At 42.8% G+C, this 23,028-nt stretch overlaps 1 protein-coding gene across 3 annotated transcripts in view; it reads right to left on the minus strand.

The window, feature by feature from the left end:
* Positions 1 to 23,028, minus strand: part of NBAS (NBAS subunit of NRZ tethering complex) — an 816,956-nt gene that overhangs the window by 126,828 nt on the left and 667,100 nt on the right. For 2 of the 3 annotated variants that reach the window (XM_073568249.1, XM_073568248.1), the window contains exon 48: positions 17,088 to 17,283. In XM_073568249.1, the coding sequence (XP_073424350.1) occupies positions 17,088 to 17,283 (196 nt within the window). Of the gene's footprint in view, positions 1 to 15,084; positions 15,702 to 17,087; positions 17,284 to 23,028 lie in introns of those variants that run through there. The other variant, XM_073568250.1, reaches the window with a different exon arrangement.

Consider the following 23,028-nt stretch of genomic DNA (forward strand, 5'->3'; position numbering starts at 1 on the left):
AGCACTATGTGGGGCCATTATATTGTATGGAGCACTAAATGGGGCCATTATACTGTATGGAGCACTATCTGGGTCCATTATACTGTACAGAGCACTATGTGGGTCTATTATATTGTATAGAGCACTATGTGGGTCCACTATACTGTATGAAGCACTATGTGGGGCTATTATACTGTATGGAGCACTATCTGGGTCCATTATACTGTATGGAGCACTTTGTGGGTCCATTATAGTGTATGGAGCACTATGTGGGTCCATTATAGTGTATGGAGCACTATGTGGGTCCATTATATTGTATAGAGCACTATGTGGGTCCACTATACTGTATGAAGCAGTATGTGGGACTATTATACCATATGGAGCACTATGTGGGTCTATTATATTGTATAGAGCACTATGTGGGTCCACTATACTGTATGAAGCACTATGTGGGGCTATTATACTGTATGGAGCACTATCTGGGTCCATTATACTGTATGGAGCACTTTGTGGGTCCATTATAGTGTATGGAGCACTATGTGGGTCCATTATAGTGTATGGAGCACTATGTGGGTCCATTATATTGTATAGAGCACTATGTGGGTCCACTATACTGTATGAAGCAGTATGTGGGACTATTATACCATATGGAGCACTATGTGGGTCCATTATATTGTGTGGAGCACTATGTGGGTCCATTATATTGTGTGGAGCACTATGTGGGTCCATTATACTGTATGAAGCACTATGTGGGTCCATTATACTGTATGAAGCACTATGTGGGTCCATTATATTGTATGAAGCACTATGTGGGGCCATTATACTGTATGAAGCACTATATGGGGCCATTATACTGTATGGAGCACTAAGTAGGGCCATTATACTATATGGAGCACTATATGGGACCATTATACTGTATGGAGCACTGTGGTGCCATTTTACTGTATGGAGCACTGTGGGGCCATTATACTGTATGGAGCACTATGTGAGTCCATTATATTGTATGGAGCACTTTGTGGGTCCATTATACTGTATGGAGCACTATGTGGGGCCATTATACTGTATTAAGCACTATATGGGGTCATTATACTGTATGGAGCACTATGTGGGGCCATTATACTGTATGAAGCACTATATGGATCCATTATACAGTATGGAGCACTAAGTATGGCCATTATACTGTATGGAGCACTATATGGGACCATCTAATATATAAAGCTCAAGTGTATGTATGTATGTATGTATGTATGTATGTATGTATGTATGTATGTCCGGGATTGGCATCCGCACCGTCGCAGCTACAGCCACAAAATTTGGCACAGTCACACGTCTGGACCCCGAGAGCGTCATAGGCTGTGGTGAGGCAAAATTTTAACCCCGCGCGTTCCAATTCACCAAACAATTTTGCCCCTATCTACATACTGTATGGAGCACTATAAGGGACCATTATACTGTATGGAGCACTGTGGGGCCATTATACTGTATGGAGCACTATGTGAGTCCACTATATTGTATGGAGCACTTTGTGGGTCCATTATACTGTATGGAGCACTATGTGGGGCCATTATACTGTATTAAGCACTATATGGGGTCATTATACTGTATGGAGCACTATGTGGGGCCATTATACTGTATGAAGCACTATATAGGTCCATTATACTGTATAGAGCACTATGTGAGTCCATTATATTGTATGGAGCACTTTGTGGGTCCATTATACTGTATGGAGCACTATGTGGGGCCATTATACTGTATTAAGCACTATATGGGGTCATTATACTGTATGGAGCACTATGTGGGGCCATTATATTGTATGAAGCACTATATGGGTCCATTATACTGTATGGAGCACTAAGTATGGCCATTATACTGTATGGAGCACTATATGGGACCATCTAATATATAAAGCTCAAGTGTGTGTATGTATGTATGTGTGTATGTCCGGGATTGGCATCCGCACCGTCGCAGCTACAGCCACAAAATTTGGCACAGTCACACGTCTGGACCCCGAGAGCGTCATAGGCTATGTGGTGAGGCAAAATTTTAACCCCGCGCATTCCAATTCACCAAACAATTTTGCCCCTATCTACATAAAGGGGAAAAAGTGTGTGTGTATCAAGCCCCGCCCCTCATTATGACGTAATAATGGTTGCCATGGCGACGCTGATGTCATCATAGGTTGCAAGCCCCGCCGCTCATTATGATGTCATAATGGTTGACTATGGGATGGAGGATGTGTGATGGGTATATGGGCACTGGACTATGGGATGGAGGATATGTATGATGGGTATATGGGCACGGAACTATGGGATGGAGGATGTGTGATGGGTATATGGGCATGGGACTATGGGATGGAGGATAATTATAATTTGCTATAACTAACCACAGTTAGTTACTATGCCCAGGCAGTGCCGGGCTCTTCAGCTAGTTATACTATATGGAGCACTAAAGTATGTAAGGCCATTATACTGTATGGAGCACTATGCGGGGGTCATTATACTGTACGGATAACTATATGGGGTCCATGGGGCCATTATACTGTATGGAGCATTATGTGGGGGCTATTATACTGTACGGATCACTATGTGGGGGCCATTATGCACTGTATAAAATACTATGTGGGTCCATTATACTGTATGGAGCACTATGTGGGGGCCATTATACTGTATGAAGCATTATGTAGGTCCATTATATTGTATGGAGCATTATATGGGTCCATTATACTGTATGGAGCACTATGTGGGGCCATTATACTGTATGGAGCACTATGTGGGGCCATTATACTGTATGGAGCACTATGTGGGGCCATTATACTGTATGGTGCAGCATGTGGGGCCATTATATTGCATAGGGCACTATGTGGGGGTCATTATACTGTATGGAGCACTATGTGGGCCCATTGTACTGTATGAAGCACTATATGGGGCCATTATACTGTATGGAGCACTATGTGAGAGCATTATACTGTAAGAAGCACTATGTGGGGCCATTATACTGTATGGAGCACTATATGGGGCCATTATACTGTATGATGCAGCATGTGGGGCCATTATATTGAATAGAGCACTATGTGGGGGGTCATTATACTGTATGGGCGGAAATGTGGCTCAGTGGTGAGCACTCCAGCCTTGCAGCACTGGGGTTCTGCTTTCAAATCCCACCAAGGACAACATCTGCAAGGAGTTTATATGTTCTCCCCGTGTTTGCGTGGGTTTCCTCCCACATTCCAATTTAATACTGATAGGCAATTTAGATTGTGATCCCCATCGGGGACAGTGATGATAATGTCTGTAAAGCACTGTGGAATTAATGTCGCTATATAAATGAGTAAAATAAATAAAAAATAAATGGAACACTATGTGGGGCTACTATACTGTACGGCGCAGTATGAGGGGACATTATACTCTATGGAGCACTATGTGTGGCCATTAATCTGTATGGAAAGCAAGGCAGGGGTCATTATACTGTATGGAAGGCAATACTGGGCCCCGTTTACTGTGTGAAGGACTATGTAGGGCTATAATAGGTTATACTGAACAGAGCTTATTTTATGGCCACGACACTGTATGGAGGGCTGTGTGGGGATTATAGTTGGAGAATCATACAGTGATGGGATCACCATTTTTTGTAGGGGGGATTGGGGGGGTACAGTAGTGTCATCATACCGTGTGTGGAGGAATTCACTGTGGGGGTATCATACTGTGTTTGGGGGCACTTTTTTTTGCATCACAATTTTTATACGTATTATTCAAGGTTTTTCCATTCACACAAGAGAAAATAGTCTCCAGTACTCACGATCAGCGGGGCCCTAGAAGTTGGACTCCCAGTAATCATACATTTATCCGCTATCCTGTGGATACTCCCTTCACTATATATTTAGGAGATTGATCATTCTAATACAGAGATCTAAACCCCTGCATAGAACGGCTTCCAGGGTAAACTGCTGCCTGCAGCCACCACTAGGGGGAGCTGATTTTATAGTGAACTCGATGATGATGCCTCTTGCAATAAGAGGCCGCCATGGAAAGACAGGAATTCATAGAAATGGTATTAAGAATATGAACAAAAAAAAATGCAAAAAATATCCAGAAATCTAACAAACACCTGAATAAACGCAGACTTCATCAGGACTAATATCTATGAAACACTGTACATGGTCCGTAAGGTGTAATCAGGTGACGGATCCTCGTTAAGAAAAACGTGTCATACAGGGTAGTACTCAGTTAAAGGGATTTTCATGTATATTTTTAAAATGATCAGTATGAAACTATCATGGTGAAAGAAAAAAAAAAAAAAAAAGAAGTCATACTTATGAAAATCTGCTGCCTGTTCGAAATTGCCATTCCTTAGGTTTTTACTGGACCTGGAGCAATGACATCATGTCCACCAGCAACCTGACCATTGTTGGACAGGAAGTCTTCGCTTCAGGTCTGGCAGAGGCCATCAGAGTGACATCACTGGAGAGGTGGACAGATTCCGAAGAGTAAAAGTAAAAGTGGAAAACCCTTTTAAAAGGGAACTTAACGTTCAACAAAGATTGCATAAAGCCAATATAATAAACTTTGTGATATATCTTTATAGTAAAGTTCTGTTTTTTTTCTCCACTTAGGACCTACTTCGACTCCTTACTCCTGCCTCAAGAAGTCACCAATCACTATGAAAAACATATCAGATCCATCTTGTTGAAAACTAGACATGCTGCCAATAGTTAAAGTGTTGGGGTTAGATCTCCTACTATAATCCTCTACAGAGAGGTGAGAGGGAGGAGTGAGGAGCAGAGTGAAGAAACAGGCAGTGGGAGACTCTCAGAGAGAATGTTGAGCTTTCTAACAAGCCTTTTACCTCTTCCCAGTGCTGTATTCACATCAGCACAGGTCAGTACCGCTGTACAATATCCTCCATATTGCTGTTTGTGTGCTATGGGTGTATTCACACATTGTGTTTTTGTACGGAAAAAAGGCAGTGCTTTACTGTAACAGCTAAACCTCATTCACCCGATGTATTTCTCTCCTTCGTTTTTATAACCCGTGATGCATTGTTAAAATGTAGCTTATCAACTTCTTCAGTCTTTTTATTGCAGCATTTCACCGTTGAGATCAAAATGGGTTACAAACCTAAACACACAAAAAAAATGCACCAAATACGCATACAAAATGACTAATTTACGCTTACGTTTCCTTGCCATAGTCTTTTGTTTTTTTATGCCGAAAGAAAAACATAAAAAAGGCTATATTTGTACATGCCCTTACTAAGAAATGAAAAAAAAAAAAAGGAATCTCTCATGTCTGAGAATAGGAGACATTGTTATAGCCAGTCTCCTCCCACCAGCTCAGAGTCAACTGCTTATCCTGAAAAGTTACTCAAAAAGTAGCATTACCCTTTAAAGAAATATAGAGGGGGAAATTGAAACGTTACTATCATCGGTTTATAAAAGTTAGCGCCGATTTTCCAGTCTTTGTAGGGTCCATGGTGCCCGTCCGAGTACTGTAAAAAGCAGCATGCAAACTTCATATATGAACCACAGCCAAACATAAAATGTACATTAGCAAGCGCTCCAGAAACTGCTGATATAGTGCATTCATTCTGGTATCATTTAATGGCAATGACGCGCCTGGGAATCTACGGTTGCATAATCTTCAGTTCATAACGTAAAGCTTCATTTTATACAAAGCGTAATTTTTTATTTTTTTATTTTTTTTTTTTTAAAGAAAATGCCAGTATTTTGACCCACATTTTTCATGCACCAGTTAACTAGAAAATTACAGAACCTGAAGAGTCCTGATAAAATGTACCAAGGGGATTAGAACAACACAGACGTCCCCCCGCCGCTGCAAGACTTCTACGGCCAGTGAATGTAAAATGAGGAGGAATTTTTCATTTTTTTTGGACGCCACTAAAAAATGAGAAACTGGGAATTCTCAATTGTGTGAAATAATCATTAGAAAACTGAGGATTTGCCCGGGCTAAGGCTGCAGAATTTGTGGTTTTTCAGCATGCAGCACATATTTTTTTTCTTTAATTTTGCACAAGCTGGACTGCTTCCCGGCAGCGCAGTGATTTGTGGACCACTTCTTAAAACACCCGCAGTGTAATTAAATATTAAGCCCCACTTTGATTTATGCTCTAAGAGGATTACTTGACAAACTAGGAGTAGCTTTCACACATCATCTGGTAAAATGAACTTTTCAATATCATTAAGCCCATCTTATGTGAGCTATGATTAATACTCAGATGTGCATTTTCCATCCTCCCAGACATTATCAGACTGCCCTGGTTGCTTGAACTCGAGCACAGCCATCAGCTACTTCTGAACGGTGCATGAAGCTTACGTCTAAGTTCTCACCTTAAGGATTTGCCTATGGCAAATTGAACACATTTTTTGATAGAGGATCAGTGGTTGAAATCTGAGGCTGACACTCAGGATTGACAGGGCAAAAGATGGACATGGATATTAGATAGTTCATGGCCAAACTACTGTTGGCCAACAGCTCTCTCGACTATCTCGTCTCCTTGGCCAAGTGATTGTGTGCGCTCCATTTTAGAGCCACTGCCAGAATCATCTGGCAACGACTTATCTTCCTACCGAACTGAAGGATCGGAAGATAGAATTCCAACTGCTCTTTCCTCGTGTCCCCCAACAATTTGTAGGTCAGTTGAGAGACCCTCACAATTATTAGATGGTCATCCGATTCTGCCAAAATGAGTGGATTTGGCTCACTTTTATGTAACATACTCACTAGTGTTCTATGCCCACCTCTTACCAGTCTTTCCACTGTGGCTCCCAGACCAGTTCTCTGCTCGCTTCTCTAGTCTGGATTTTTTGGAGCTGATTAGGCCCTACATACCCATGTAAGGCCAAGTTAGTGCTGGAATATCTGGATTGATAAAATCAGGAGAACCTAGAGGGAAGCTGAAGTGGCATTACTGGTGAGGGGCCAACCTAGGACAAGTGAGTAACTGCACTTTTGAACCCCTCCAAGGCCCTCAAAAAAATTCGCCAAATTGACAGCCAGCCGCCATTTTGCTAAAGCTGGGCAACTCATACCAAAAATTTGGGATTCTGGCAAATCTGAAATTTTGAGGAAATCCATAAGGATTTTGAATGCTTAAATATTGTTTCTTTAATCTTAACCACAGACCAAATGAAAAATGTTAAGAACCTTGTGATCATAAATCAATCCAAAGGAGTTCAGAAAAGATCCAATCTCGCCAATGGATTCTCAAGTTTACTCATTCTACAGCCAGTAACGTGCAGTAAAACAAAAAAGCCTATAAAAGCAAAATGGTGCAAAATTTTGAATGGTAAACAAATGTAAATTAGATTTTTAGCACAAAACATTAGCATTAAAATACTCAGCCAACCTCTTCTTTATACGCACTAGTGATAAGCGAGCGTGCTGTGATTAGGTGTTATCTGAGCATTCTCATGTGCTAATAGTGACTTTGGCGGGCTCTAATACTATGTTCGAGTTGCCGTGGCTGCATGTTGGGCAGCTGAAATACATGCAGGGATTGCCTAACAGACAATCCCCACTTGTGTTGCGGCTGTTGAACAGCCATGAGACATGCAGCCACAGGGGACTCGGACATATTTTTCGAACATGCCAAAGTCACTCGGTTAGCACCCGAGCATGCTCAGAGAACACCTTATCCAAGCACGTTCGCTCATCACTAGCGGAGACTCCTTTGCCTCCACAATCACTGCGGTTATACCAATAGCTCAGGTCAGGCTGTGGTTAATATTAGATTTACTCTATGAAGATTGCTCTGTTCTTTCGCTGGATAGAAAAAAAAAAAAAAATCATCTTTTTGATGTGAAAGTACCGATATACAAAGACGGAGGAGCTTAGTTGTCCTATTAGGAAGAGATAATGATTAACTATTTTTTCTTGGAAGCCTCCGACTGAGTTTTGAAAAGTTACAAAATTGACAAGCAATAAAGCAAAAGAGGGAAAGTCGGCAAAGTATTTATTTCCTCCAATCTTTATTTCTCTATGGAAAAACTGAAGTTTCTTTTGTTTCTATGAACTGCGGGAATCTGCGGAGGATCTGAGAAACGGTGTGCAAAAACTCTGAGTGCGATATTTAATTAAAGATGTACAGAGATGTTCTCATTATTACCCAATGCACGAAAATGGGCCATTAATAACTAGGAAACGGCTGCGGAACGTCTGTCATTAAGAGCAATCCAGCACGGACTTTCATAATAATAGTTATTTTATGTTCCATTGCATAGATGCTCCTAGCAAAAGTCAGATATAAGTGGCCGGAACCACATGTCCAGAGATATACATATATATATATATTTTATTACTTTTTTAGACTATTTTCATTTTTACGCTTTATTATCTTTCATACTCTCAAGTGAGTTGGAGATTGGAATGACACCATCCATTTTACCATATAATCTATTGAAAAATGAAGAAAGAAAAATTCCATGTTGGGTACAATCGACAAAAAAAAAAAAAGTGTGTGTGTACTGAAAATTGTTTAATACTTTGTACAGACTCCTTTGTTGGTGATGACAGCTTCAAGATGCCTCCTGTACACTCCCTGACAGAAGATATGTCGCTTATCCATGTTATGTAAATAAAAGCTTATAACCTGACGTTAAATTCATCCATGGGTTGTATAAATTATTCTATTGAAAGCTGAAACCCTCCAAAATGTGGTTTAGGTTAAGAAAATAAATTGCCATCAATGCAGAAATATTGATCATTTAATGGACACAGAATCGTCAGATTTTGGCAAGACAAAAGTTTTGTCGCCTAGTCATATAATGCACCCAATCCTAGTTTACATCCTCACCTGTGCTCAGTAAATGATCGGATAATTAGTGGGTGTGTATAAAAAGAAACCCAGCACCCCAGACCTTCACTTGAGCTGCAACTTGAGCTCTGACAACATGCCAAAAATCCACCCTGCGACCAAAGCCAGTAGAATGTAAGTCCTCAAGGACAGGGTCCTCTCCCCTCTTTACCAGTCTGTCATTGTAAATTTGTTTACTGTTAACGATATCTATAACTTTGTATGTAACCCCCTTCTCATGGACAGCACCATGGAATTAATGGCGCTATATAAATAATCATCATCAAGAGGCTGAAGACCAGGTCCACTGCAGAGGTGGCTGGCACCTTTAATGTGTCTCAGCATCAAGTACAAAGAATTAAAAAAAGATTAGAAGAGACTGGAGATGTGTTTGACAAGCCCTGGTCCGGCAGACCCTGCAAGACAACTGCTCAGGTGGAACGTTTGTTGGTAAGGCTACTTTCACACATCAGGTTTTCGGCGTCAGGCGCGATCCGGAGTCGTGCCGGAATGCCGGATCCGGCAAATGTTTTGTAAAACCTGATGTGCCGGATCCGTCTTGTTCTTGACAGACAAAACCAGATCCGTCTCATCCGGTTCATCCGTTTTTGCGACGGATTACGCCGGATCTGGTTTTTAAAATTGACCCTTGTGGCCTTCCGAACGGGATTGGCTACTGGAAAACTATATATAGCATGTTCCTACAGCCCTTCTTTGACAGGTTGTAGAGGAGAAAGTGCAGGTTGGAGAGAAGAGCAAGTTACTGGCGAAGATGGATGTTGTGATTGGAAATATTACCACTAGAAGTTCTGTGACGGTTTCAGTAATGAGGGACAATTTTGCACTATACTTTATGTCACCTCAAGGCAGAGTACACTGGCAGGATGACAGAGTGTGAAAGATTTGTGCCCTAACCAAACTTGTGTACCTTCTGGACCAACAGTATATACCTTTGCCAACCAAAGTTGGCTATCTTGTCATGGTCTTACTATTTTTACCTTTAGGCCACAGGTGTGTACCTGGTTGTGTTTTATGCAAAGTATTTCACCTTTTAACAAAAGTTGTGTACATTGGTAGGAAATCACCAACAATAAACACAACTTTTCAGGTGAAATACTTTGCTTCAAACACAACTGTGGCAAAAAGCTAAAATTTACCCACAGTTATATACCTAGTTTTGAATACCTTTTTACCTTTTAAATACCCTGTATTTAACCTTTTTTTTTAAACATATTTCGCCGCAGAAAGAAATGACAGACAACCAGTGTAAACAATAATTTAACTTTTATTTAAAATATTTTTTTTTGTGTAAACTGTTTTTAAAGTTAAAAAAACTTTTTTAATAAAGGTTTGAAAACAACCAAATGGGCATTTTTATTACAAAAAAAACATTATAACTCGGTGTAGTGTGGGGTGGAAATACTGCTGGAGGGGCTGCGGGACACTTCGACAATGGGAGTGTGGAGAGAGGACTGGGATCGTGGTGGGGAAGGAACAGTTAGAGGTGATGGTGTGGAAAAAGCTACAGAATGGATGGACATGTGGGAGGCAGAAGAGGTGGTGGGCGGTGGAGTGGAGGGTTGGGCAGGGACTGTAGGAGCAGATGATGTTGATGGAAAGTTGTACGGGGAAGGAGTTTGGTACGGGGAAGGAGTTTGGTACGGGGAAGGAGTTTGGTACGGGGAAGGAGTTTGGTACGGGGAAGGAGTTTGGTACGGGGAAGGAGTTTGGTACGGGGAAGGAGTTTGGTACGGGGAAGGAGTTTGGTACGGGGAAGGAGTTTGGTACGGGGAAGGAGTTTGGTACGGGGCAGGTTGCTGGAAGTGGGGAGATGTCTGGTACTGGGGAGGTTGCTGGTACTGGGAAGGTTGCTGGTACTGGTGAGGTTGCTGGTATGTAATAGGAGGGGGAGGATGGAAAGTGGCTGGAGGGGGTGCAGATGTAATAGGAGGGGGAGGATGGAAAGTGGCTGGAGGGGGTGCAGATGTAATAGGAGGGGGAGGATGGAAAGTGGCTGGAGGGGGTGCAGGTGGAGGAACTACAGTGGTGGGAGGTGGAGGTTGGGAGGTAACCTGCTGTAGAGCACCGTGGCACGAATGCATTACATGCATCTGCTGGGTAGGAGATAGTGTTGCCATGCGCTCCACAACAGACCTGAAAAAGGTGTGGTTTGGCGAAGATCTTGCTTCTGAATGCATGGTTTGCAGAAGTGTCTTCACCTCCAGAATGCTGGAGTTGATCTGCTGAAAGCCTGCGGAGATTTGCTCTGACAAGACTTTTAGACAGTTCTGGAAAGATGCATTCAGATGCAAGAACTCTGGCGCATAACTCTTTTCCTGACCCCTCTGCCGCTGCCGCCCAGTACCCGCAGGTGTACTAGAGGTGGCAGGGGCAGAAGGGTGGGGTAAAGGGAAAGCGATCTCCTCACCAGCAGCTTCATGTAATGTAGGCGGCCACGATGCTCCTGTGCTGGTGGATGGGACAGATGGGTCGAATGTGTGGGAAGGTGCAGATGTACCGGGGCGGTCGAAGTGTCCCTCGGTGCCGGTCTCCTCAGGGATCGCCTCAGAAGGGTCCAATCGTGCAGGCTCCCGAGTGCTGCTCACCATGCTGTGGAATAAAGAGAAAAAAAAACACAATTAAAATACTGACATGGTATGGCCCTGGCTGAAAAAAAAAAGTTACATCTAACATTTTTTTTTCACAAGTGGTGTGTAATATTTACCTTCTAGTGACCATTGTTTCCCGGAGGAACGACAGGGCTTGTGCGTACTTGTACTTGCTCCTGCGTCCTCCAGATCCACTCGGGGCCCGCATCTCTTTATTGAACTCCTTCTTGAAACGATCCCTCACAGACCGCCACCGATTCACAATTCTGTTCCCTGAAAGGAGTGGTTAGTATACAACATCAGTGTTTCACAAACTCCAGTCCTCATGGTCCCCAGGGGTCATGTTTTCAGGATTTCCATAGTAAATAGAAATCCTGAACACATGATCCGTGGGGACCACGAGGACTGGAGTTCGGGAAACACTGGTTTACATCAAGCAACCGGTACTGTATATACTTACGCTCTTTAATCTGGGCCCGAACATCGAGGTCCTCCCAGCGGCCCACAAGGAGCGAACAGATTTCCTCCCAGAGTCGTAGGGTAACGATAAGGTCAGCGTGGGGCGGCGGTCAGCCATATTCCAGAGCGGCTCCCTTTCTCTGACGAGATCGATGAGGTGGTCCACATCGAGTCCTCCATCCTCACCGTCAGAGTCGGGAGCACGCTGTGAAGGCTGTTAAAGAAAAAGACAAAAATAACATAATTAGCCTCCACAAAAGAAATGAAATAAAAAGTGCAAAAAAACAAAGCAAAAATATTTATACTTACACGCTGGTGACCGCCGCGTTGCTGTCGCCGACGACCCTGGGAGGCACTGCGAGGACCTCTTGGCCGAGCACCAGATTGGGAAGACTAGAGAAGAAAACAAAAAATGTTATGTCTTTGGATGTAGGCATTTGTTTGCTGTGTGTGGTCTGCAGAACATTGTTTTCTATGTGTTGTGTGTAGTGTGATGTTGTGTTTCTGCGTTTGATGCAAAAAACTTACCAATTGTGAGCCCACTCCAAGTGTCTGTCCACCCCTTCCTCCTTCTTCTGGGAGCTCCTCTTCATCTTGTGAATCCTGTTTTGAAATAAAAGGCAATGAATAGACATATATTACAGAGATGATGGATTTTGGAAATAAAAACTTACCGTCAAACGCTGACGATGCGAGGGAGGGCTCCCAGAAGATGATGTGCTGTCTTCCTGGTGGCCACACTCCATGCCTGTGGGTGGTGTTCCAGCTGCTGCCATTGCTGCTGCTGCTGCTGCATCTATTGGGCGGCTGTTGAATAAAGAGAAACAAAGGGCCAATGAATATCTTGATATTCAATAGCCCTAGTTTGGAGGAATGGGGGATTTGATAATTACCGTCTCTCATCTGCTGCTGGCCTCCCCTCCTCAGCATGTTCCATTTGCTGCTCCATTTGGGGTGGTGGTGGTGCTGATGGTGCTGCAGTGGTCTCCTGCCTTCTCCTGCTGCGCTTGGTTGCTTTCTTGGGTGGCATGTTGGGTGTGGCTGTGGGTCCCACTGTCTTGCTTTTATATATGTCTTGTGGGCAGAGCTACTGAGCATGCTCAGACCAAAAAAAACGGATCCGGCCACCGGATCCGGCTTTCGCCGGATCAGGCGCATTGCGGCGCTCATAAGCTTTCATTGTGTGAAAAAGCCGGACGCGCCGGATCCGGCGTGTCCGGCTTTTTCGCCGTAGACAAAAAACGTTACAGTAGCCGTTTTTTCCAGACGCCGGATCGCGACACATTGCCGGATCCGGCGAAAACCGGATGAAACGCATGGCCATCCGGCGCGATCCGGCGCAAATGCAAGTCAATGGGGGGGAAACCGGATCCGGCATTGCATTTCGCCGGATCCGGTTTCTGTCAAAAGCGCCGGATAGTGCCTGACGGCGAAAACTTGATGTGTGAAAGAGGCCTTAGAAAAACCAAAGCAAGCTCCTCTTCCACTTCAGCAGAGCTCCAACAGGCCTGGTCACCTCAAGTCCCTGTGTCAACTAGAACAGTTTGTAGGATTCTGTCTCGAAATGGCCTCCATGGTCGAATCAGTGCCCAGAAGCCAGCACTAAGCAAAAGGCAAATAAGAAACCGTGTGGCATTTGCAAAGTCCCACAGCCTACTAAACAGATGGACGCTGGAAAAGTGGCAGAAGGTGGATTTTTCTGATGAATCTTCAGTAGAATTACACCACAGCCGCCGCAAATACTGCAGGAGACCTACTGGAGCCCGTATGGATCCAAAATACACCCAGAAAACAGTTAAATTTGGTGGTGGAAAGATCATGGTCTGGAGTAACATTCAGTATGTGGGTAAGGCAATATCAATAACCTAAAATATCAAGAAGTATTAGCTACCTCTTATATTCCAAATCATAAAAGGGGTCAAATTCTGCAGCAGGATGGTGCTCCATCTCATACATCCATCTCTACAACAAAGTTCCTCCAGGCAAAAAAGATCAAGGTGCTCAAGGACTGGCCAGCCCAGTCACAAGACGTGAACATCATTGAGCATGTTTGGGGTAGGATGAAAGAGGAAGCTTGCAAATAAAGTCTGTGGAGCCTCATTTAAGAGTCTCAAACACGGGACTAGCCAGATCTTCTTCCAGGGAAGGACCCAGCCAAGGTGTGGCTCCTTTCGGAAACCACCACATTAAGTGGCCCTTTAAGTCAATATCTAGCTCTTTACGAGTTTACAGATATGACAAGGGAAATACCAAGGCCAGGTATCCATCCACAGACAGCTGTTTCGGGGTGTTGCCCCTCATCAGTGTGGAGTAGGATTCTGGCTAGGTGGGAGTAATGCCTAGTAGACCATCATCACGAAACAATCACTGACCTCAGGGAGACCAGTCAAAGAAAACACTGCGGCAGCCGGCAAAGGCGCTCAAAGACAGTGAAATCCTAGGTGCATTGCTCCCTGGGAAATATGAATATGCAAATAAAGTCCGTGGAGCCTCATCTAAGAGTCAATGCTCCCACCTAGCCAGAATCCTACTCCACACTGATGAGGGGATTTCACAAAATCTTCAAGATTTTTTGGCAAGATTAATCCACACTTGAGTGCGACTGTTTATCTACTGACCACTGATGAGGGGCAACACCCTGAAACAGCTGTCTGTGGATGGACACCTGGCCTTGGTATTTCCCTTGTCATATCTGTAAACTCGTAAAGAGCAGGATATTGACTTAAAGGGCCACTTAATATGGTGGTAATGGTGGTTTCCGAAAGGAGCCACTCCTTGGCTGGGTCCTTCCCTGGAGGAAGATCTGGCTAGTCCCATGTTTGAGACTCTTAAATGAGGCTCCATGGACTTTATTTGCATATTCATATTTCCCATGGAGCAATGCACCTAGGATTTCACTGATTGAGCGCCTTTGCTGGCAGTGTTTTCTTTGACTGGTCTCCCTGAGGTCAGTGATTGTTTCGTGAAAATATTAAATACGACTCTAATAGCACCACAACTTCATTCACCAATGTTATGCAACATATATTTGTATTTAAGTTAATTATTTGTTTGAATATCACATTACTTTCTGTGGCCGACAAAACTTTTGTCTTGCCAAAATCTGACCATTCTGTGTCCATTAAATGATCAATATTTCTGCAGTGATGCCAATTTATTTTCTTAACCTAAACCACATTTCGGAGAGTTTCATCTTTCAAAAGAATAATTTATACAACCAATGGATGAATTTAATGTCAGGTTATAAGCTTTTATTTACATAACATGGATAAGCGACATAACTTCTGTCAGGGAGTGTATGGAGAAACTAGACGCAGGCATTGCTCAGGTGCGATGTTGGCCCATTCGTCCACACAAACACACTTAAAATTCTGACAGTCTCATGGGCTCCTATAAACTCTGAGCTTTAGTTCCTTTTATAAATCTTCTATTGGATTCATGTCTGGTTGCCCACATACCAACCGTGGGAGTGGTTCACAAGGTAAAATGAAGTCTGTTTGACACAGTCTGTGTACGTAGAGGTAAGGCGGACTCCTGTGTGATGTCTCCAGACTGAGTCAGTATAGTGGATGCCATCCTGCCTGTGTGTCCTGGACTGTCTCAAAAGTTTTTGTTAAGAACTCTTTACTGTTTTATTTTGCACATCTAAAGAAATAATTTTTCTAACAAATTCATTCAAAGCCATGTTTCAAAAATGAGTACACTCCAATAAAAGTCTTCGGAGCAAAGCTAAAGTTTTGACTATAAAGTTGTAATTGTTGAGTATAAAAGATCTAACAAATAAAACCCCGAATCCGATTCATGTTGTCAGCAATGGATTCTTATGGAACAGAAATGTCACAAGACCTGGGAAAGAAAATAATTTATTTACACAAGAAACTTGAAGGTTACGAGATCAGCAAAGCTTTACTTATACAAAAATTAAACAAAGATGGTAATGCAGCCATCTCAAAGACGTCCAGGACCACCCGATAAATTAACACCTAAACAGAAGTGTCTTTGTGTGCGAAAAGTTGAAGAAAATCGACATGCAAGAAAGTTCACTGCAGTTAGCTAAAGAAGAAATACAAACCACGGTATTTCCTTGACACAATATAGCGTACACTCCAGAGGAAAGGCATGCATGGGTGTCATCCATGAAGAAAACCCCTTCTAAAGTCATGCATAAAAAGTCAGCCTACAATTTTCCAAGGTCAATGCTCAAAAATATCAAGACTACTGGGACTCTAGACTCTGGAGTCATGAGACCAAGGTAAATGGTTTAGGAACTGATGGCTTCAAAACTGTGTACAAAGTTGAGGTTTAGAAAGAAAAATGTATGGTGCCTACAGTGAAACATAGTGGTGGCAGTGTCATTATGTGGGTCTGTATGAGTGCAGCTGGTGTCAAGTAGCTACATTTCATTGATGGTCTCATGAATTCACAGATATACTGCTCTATATTGAAAGAGAAGATGCTACCGCCACTCCTTTTCAAAGGTGGTGTACTCATTTATGCTGAGTACTGTATTTATTTTTGTGGTAAACGGTAACCTAGCACTGTGAAGATGCAGTCCAATATGCAGGCACCATGTCATAAAGCACAGGGAACTGAGTGGATTGATATATAGTTTGGTGAGAAGAGATTCAGTATAACTTGTCTTTTCATCATGTAATCCTTTGCTTTTTCTGGGATTTTCCATCCAGTAGACAGTCCCCATCAGTGATTGACAGCTAGCTATATGCCCACTTATATATAGAAAGCTGTAAAAAATAACATTCTCTTATGAAGTCCAGTGAAAAGATCATGATCCACCAAAGCAAGAGAAACGGCAAGGATAGTGGATCTCTGCATTGGCTCATAAATCGCAGTGCCTAGAAGCAGACTACACTCTATGAGGTCCATAGATCCTAATTTAGAAATTGGAACGGGACCACCCTTTTAAATTATAGAGGTGTTCTACCTTGCCTAAAGAAATTCTGAAATGTGTAGCACAAAATAACCATGTTATGAAAAAAAAAAATAACCAACATTGTTTTTTTTCTACTGGATCATGAGATGTTTATGCTACCTTTATCCTATGAATGGTCAATGAATGTCGAGAGTTTTGCCATCTTGTCACAATAATATGTTGAATTAGTAACTTGCTAAATTCTAGTTTTACCAAAATTCACTGAAAGTTAAGAATGCTCCATGTCCCCTGCAAGTCGAGTTATGAAAACAATTTAAATAAATACTAAATGATGAGGTTACCTTCTTGTCTGGCCATGAGGCTTTCAAAACGGCTTGTGTTCTGAAAAATACCAGCAGCCTGCTGTCCTCATCACTCAGATTAAATGCTTGTTCCATAATCTGTAGCACGTCGATTCTGGGTTTCACCGGTAGAGAATCATCACCGCAGAAAGGCCGCAACCACTCCAAGAGGTCGTCAGAAGAGACGAGCTTCTCCCTATAAAACAGGCAACTCAAAATTTAAATTCAAGAAACACCGGGGCAAATTTATCAAACTTAGGGCTCCGGTAGATGTCCATGAAAGCTGGTCTGAGCAAGGGCCGTAATGCACACACTGGCTGCGTGTCTCCTAACCAGAGAGTGACTGCTTCTTATATATCTTTGAGGCTTCCAGGAGACCAGCGGTCAATCCGCACATCGTGGTCCAAGCTCAGACAGATATGGGAAACAGCCTCTGCTCCCCATGCCCACCAATGGTCCATGCAATAGCTGCAGCTCGTGATAAGTAGCCCTGGAAGGTTGACAGACCCTTGTCATGACAGACAGTTGCTCATACGGTTGCTCTCAGGTTAACAGGTCCATACTCTACACTGGCTATCACAGTTGCTCACACACTTAACCGAGTCTCATCCTGAGGTATTTTGAACTTCATGAACAGATACAGCACCCAATAAAAGAAATCCTGAGGCAAAGATCTGCAATCTGGAGCCACATGTAGCCCTCAACCACTGGATAACATCATGTTTACATGACAAGGAAAAGAAAACGGCGTAGGCACAAGCAGGGATGAGTAATTACTAGGGATGAGCGGAACCGTGGAAGTTCAGGTTCTGGTTCATGACCGAACCTCTGTCCAAAGTTTGGTTTGGGTACCAGAACTGCACCCAACTTGAACCCGAACCCCTTTTGAAGTAAATGGAGACCAGAACGTTGGAGCTGTATAACCTCTTTTTCTCTCCCAGGACTCCCCAACTGTAAAACGGACTTCCAGGAGTAGTCCATGTTTGGAGTTCAGCACCGAACCCCAAACTTTACCGTTGGGTTTCGCTCATCTTTAATAATTACTAATGGCGCATTATGTATCCATCCTTGGCACACTTTCAATATCCTGACCCCCTCCACTAGATGAGGTCATTTTCATTGTAGGTTTAAAGCGAACTTGTCAGTTAAAATGTACCTAGGAAATCTGAATAGGTCAATGAACAACATTTCCAATGATATCTATACAGTACTTATCAGGGAATCCCTTACATCATAATTCATGTTTTAATCCCATGCAAATTAGGTTTGGTGGGTGGATCTGTGCACTTGCAATCCTTGGCTCCTTTTTTCTTCTCCCCATCAGTGCCACCATGGCATCTTGAATGACAGAGGAGACAGAGGCTCTGCTGCATTCATATCTGCACTCCATTGTCAATCAAGAAGTAGGGGCTGTGGCGGTGGGGAAATTCCAAGAAGAGCCGAGAACTCCAAGTACACTTGCAAGATAAATTGAGTTTCGGCTCAATGGAGCCCCAAATAAGAGGTGAATAAGTGTCATCAGAAACATATTTCCCCACCCTATCCTGCAGTCCCTCAGGCTTAAGTAAATTCATAATGACAGGAATCCTTTAAAGGGTTAGTGAAAGACTCTGATGTTTCAACATCTCACATAAACCAAAATGGATTTTGAACCAAACAGAAGTTGGCCCTTATCTCAAGGAGGGAGACATATACAATTCATACATCACATATGTCCCAGATGGTAATACATCTTGTACTGCGGCTTCCAAGATTAAATCTGACGTGTCCCTTGGCTCAAAACAGGTTGTGAACTCCATCCCTAAGGTAAGCTCTCAGCAGTTATGGACATTTAGAAGAAATAGTATGGCTGTGAGGGCACTTCTCCCACCCAAATATGATGGCTTGTCATAAAAAATGTAATGTAGGCCATATGCAAATCAGGTTGGAAGTGCAGCGTGGGCATGTCACTGCAATAAAATGGTGTCTTTCTAGAGTCCTATCAGCCTAGATTTTGCCATGACTGGCACATCGAATCTCTGTAAAAAGAAAAAAAAGGTATATTTTTTTAGTGGCACAAACAGCGCCCATATAGATCTACTACTATGACTGTATGTAAAATGTGCTAACCGATACTCTTTATAAACCTGATGCTTCACGTCCTGATGGCTGTGCACAATAAGTTTATACAAGACATGTGCGCCGTTATATACTGTGTTGAACGTTAAAAGACTCCATATGGAATGATGAATGTGCTCTCAAAGAACACAAAGGGGTATTCAGCCCTTTAGAGCAGTGAGATTGTGAATCTTGTGTCAGTGTAAAGTGCATTTTGTATGACACATGCTACTCTCCATTGATTACATGGGTCTCCAGAGAAAACAAACCATTTCTGCCGGAATCCTATCCAACAATAGGATTGTTACCGCTTACCGCCGGAGCCTTCTGTGCCTGTCCTGGAGATACCTGAAGGTACATTGTTGTGGGATCAGATATAACCTTGGTCATGCCTATCCACTCTGAAGTGCAATAATTAAGTTACTATGCTCTCCTGTGGTTTTTGTAAACTGTGATGCAGCCATTTCTCCTGCCGGCCGGTGCTGCAAGTGTGGCGGATATAACACAGCCGAGGAAACGGGGACCCGGCTGTCTGCCACATTTGATAACATACAGGGACATGCTGCAAGCACTTACGATGGGGTTTCTAGGTATGGTAGAGCAGAATTCGTTGTTTCGGGCTATAGTTTGAGGTAACGGTGACCTGGTCCATTTTTCATCCATTGGTCTAGTTTTCCCCCACAGTGTCATCAGGTTTAGGGCTCATTCAGACATCTTTTTTTTTTTTTCGGACGTGTGCTACCTGTGTTTTTCACGGATAGTTCTTGCACTTCTAATAGTGATTTTTCATGGATCAAGCAGTCCGCGCGAAATAATGGAGACGTCCAATTTATAGCCGAGAGTTGGGAGTTGGATGAAAGTAGGTAACACTAACGCAAGTCTATGGGTCTATGAAAAAAAAAAAAAACGTACAATTTTCACAGACTGTCTTATAGGAGACGGTGGAGAACTTTTATTTTTTTTTTTTTCCAGGAAGGGGAAAAGGTGATGAAACTCAGACCAAACTCTGACGAGACTTGGGACGGAAATCGCTGATTAAATTTGTTCCTTTTTTCTCATAAGTGAACAAAAAAAACTGATGTGTGAATGAGCCTCATTTGCAAAAGGAAAAAAAGACCAGTAGAATTTTCTTAGAAACTGGAACAAACAGACCCCATGTGGATGCCATTTGTTTGCTTTTTTTTTTTTTTCACTGACTTACTGAGTTCTCGCTACAAAAATGACCAAAATAGGACTTACCTGCTGGAGTTTTATGCTGTTTGGGCAGTGTTATCTCCATCTTAGAAGTTTCTGTGATTCAGTTTACGGTCAGTGACAGTAGAGGTCCTAAGGGTCTGATTAATCGAGACCAGAATTTTTCTCGCTGCCTGCTGGAGTCAGACACCTCTTCGGGAACCTGGAGCATCGGGCAAGCGCCGGGCGCCTCTGGGATACAATGCCAGGGCTGGAGAGAGATTTCTGGAGCACTGAACGCCACAGTTCGTCATGAATTAGACAAGCTACGGCATCACGCTCTTGTTACGCCCCAGCTCCGCCAATTTCGGCAGAGCTAGGAGAAACTGACATGAAAATAACAAGTGGCAAAATTTAGACAACTTTGAGTTGCACCTAAATTTTGCAACTTTTCATTACTGTTACACCAAAATTTTGGAGTAAAAGCTTTGATGAATTGGGCCCCAAGGTCTTTGTTTTCCAACAATCTCCAATGGTTAAAGGAGTGATAATTTCTTTTATACCATAATAAATATAGTCCTTCTATTCATGAATTTAGCATATCAGAAATCATAGCTGCACGATAAGTAAATCACTCCCGGTGTAAATGTAAAAAACACAGACATTAATTAAGGCCTTACAATGATGAGATGAGTAGTTCAGTCCCCCCCATTTTAATAAGGACACATGATTTTGTAGTATGTATTTTGGCCTAGGAAGCACAGAGCTCTGACAATCAGATGTAGAGCATGACCTCGGCTGTTAGGATCACCCGCCTTCAACTGAGATTAGGGCATAAATGCTCCACCACAAGGGAAGCTCTTAGTAATAATATGTACTTATAGAAGGATGAGTCAATAAATAATTGACCATTAACCATCTTATCCAGATGGGCATTCTACAAATCTGCCAACAAGCGACGACAGGTTGTGCAATTCCATCATCTTTACGTGGAACTTAGAGCAAACAAGAACGTTATTCAAATGGCAAATTATCATAATTTCATTTAATCTTACAGGATGATATATTTACAAAGCCTACAGACAGAAAGGCAGGAGGAGATCTGTCTATAGCTGACATAATGTGAGGGATCAAAAGCACCCGAGCGATGATAGAAATCACCGTCCTCATTAATTCACCATGCCCTTCCAACTAAACCGAGTTATTCTCGTACATTATGTGGTCGGAGTACTGACCTTTTACAGAGATAAATGTGATGTTAATCTCCGCTTGTATAAAATTTACCATCATTCTGCAGATGTGTCTACACGAATTCACTAAACCGTAACATGACTGCTGTAACATAAGGGAAGCGGACTGTCACGGCACAACTGACGAAGGTTGGCACGGCACAATGAACACGGGCTGTTATGGCACAATGGACTTAAACTGTTTCAGCACACGACAACTGTCTTAGCACAATATACGAGGACCGTCACGGCACAATAGAAGAGGGTTGTCATAGTAACATAGTAACATAGTTATTAAGGTTGAAGGGAGACTTTAAGTCCATCTAGTTCAACCCATATCCTATCCTAACTTGCCCTAACATGTTGATCCAGAGGAAGGCAAAAAAAAACCATGTGGCAACAATTAAGCTTCACATTGGGGAAAAAAATTCCTTCCTGACTCCACATACGGCAATCAGACTAGCTCCCTGGATCAACGCAATATTAAGGAAACTAGTGTATATACCCTGTAATATTATACTTTTCAAGAAAGGCATCCAGTCCCTTCTTAAATTTTAGTAGGAAATCACTCATTACAACATCATATGGCAGAGAGTTCCATAGTCTCACTGCTCTTACAGTGAAGAATCCGCGTCTGTGAGTATGCTTAAACCTTCTTTCCTCCAGACGTAGAGGATGCCCCCTTGTCCCCGTCACAGGTCTAAGAGTAAAAAGATCATTAGAAAGGTCTTTGTATTGTCCCCGCATATATTTATACATTGTAATAAGATCACCCCTAAGCCTTCGATTCTCCAAACTAAATAACCCCAAATGGCAGAATAGACGCGGGCTGTCACAGTACAATAGACACAGAGTATCATGGCACAATGAACATAGACTATCCCACGCATTGGACATGGATCGTCGTTGCAAGATATCCGTGGGCTGTCACGGCACAAAACAAGAGTGCTGCTAATGATAAATGCAGGCTGTACAATAAACACAGACTATCACGGCACAATGAATACAGACTGTATCGGCACAATGGACATGGACTGTCATGGCACAATATTCACGGGCTGTCTTGGCATGATATCCGCAAGCTATCATGGCACAATACAAGTGGGCTGCTACCACATGATAAATGTGGGCTGTCACAATACAATAGACACAGATTGTCCCGGCACAATGGACACGGATTGTCCCGGCACAATGGACACGGATTGTCCCGCCACAATGGACACAGATTGTCTTGGCACAATACAAGAGGGTTGCTACCGCATGATAAATGTGGGCCTTTCACAGTACAATAGACACAAGACTGTCACAGCACAATGAACACGGACTGTCCTGGCACAGACTGCCATTACACAATAGACACTGGTTCTCATGGCATAGAAGAGAACTGTGCATCCATTGGCCCACTGTTGTCGCCAAAATCTCAGTCGCAATAGGTTAATTTG

The sequence above is a fragment of the Dendrobates tinctorius genome, unplaced genomic scaffold (genome assembly GCF_039654945.1).
Source record: "Dendrobates tinctorius isolate UK_male_01 unplaced genomic scaffold, ASM3965494v1 ptg000021l, whole genome shotgun sequence".
Lineage (NCBI taxonomy): Eukaryota > Metazoa > Chordata > Amphibia > Anura > Dendrobatidae > Dendrobates > Dendrobates tinctorius.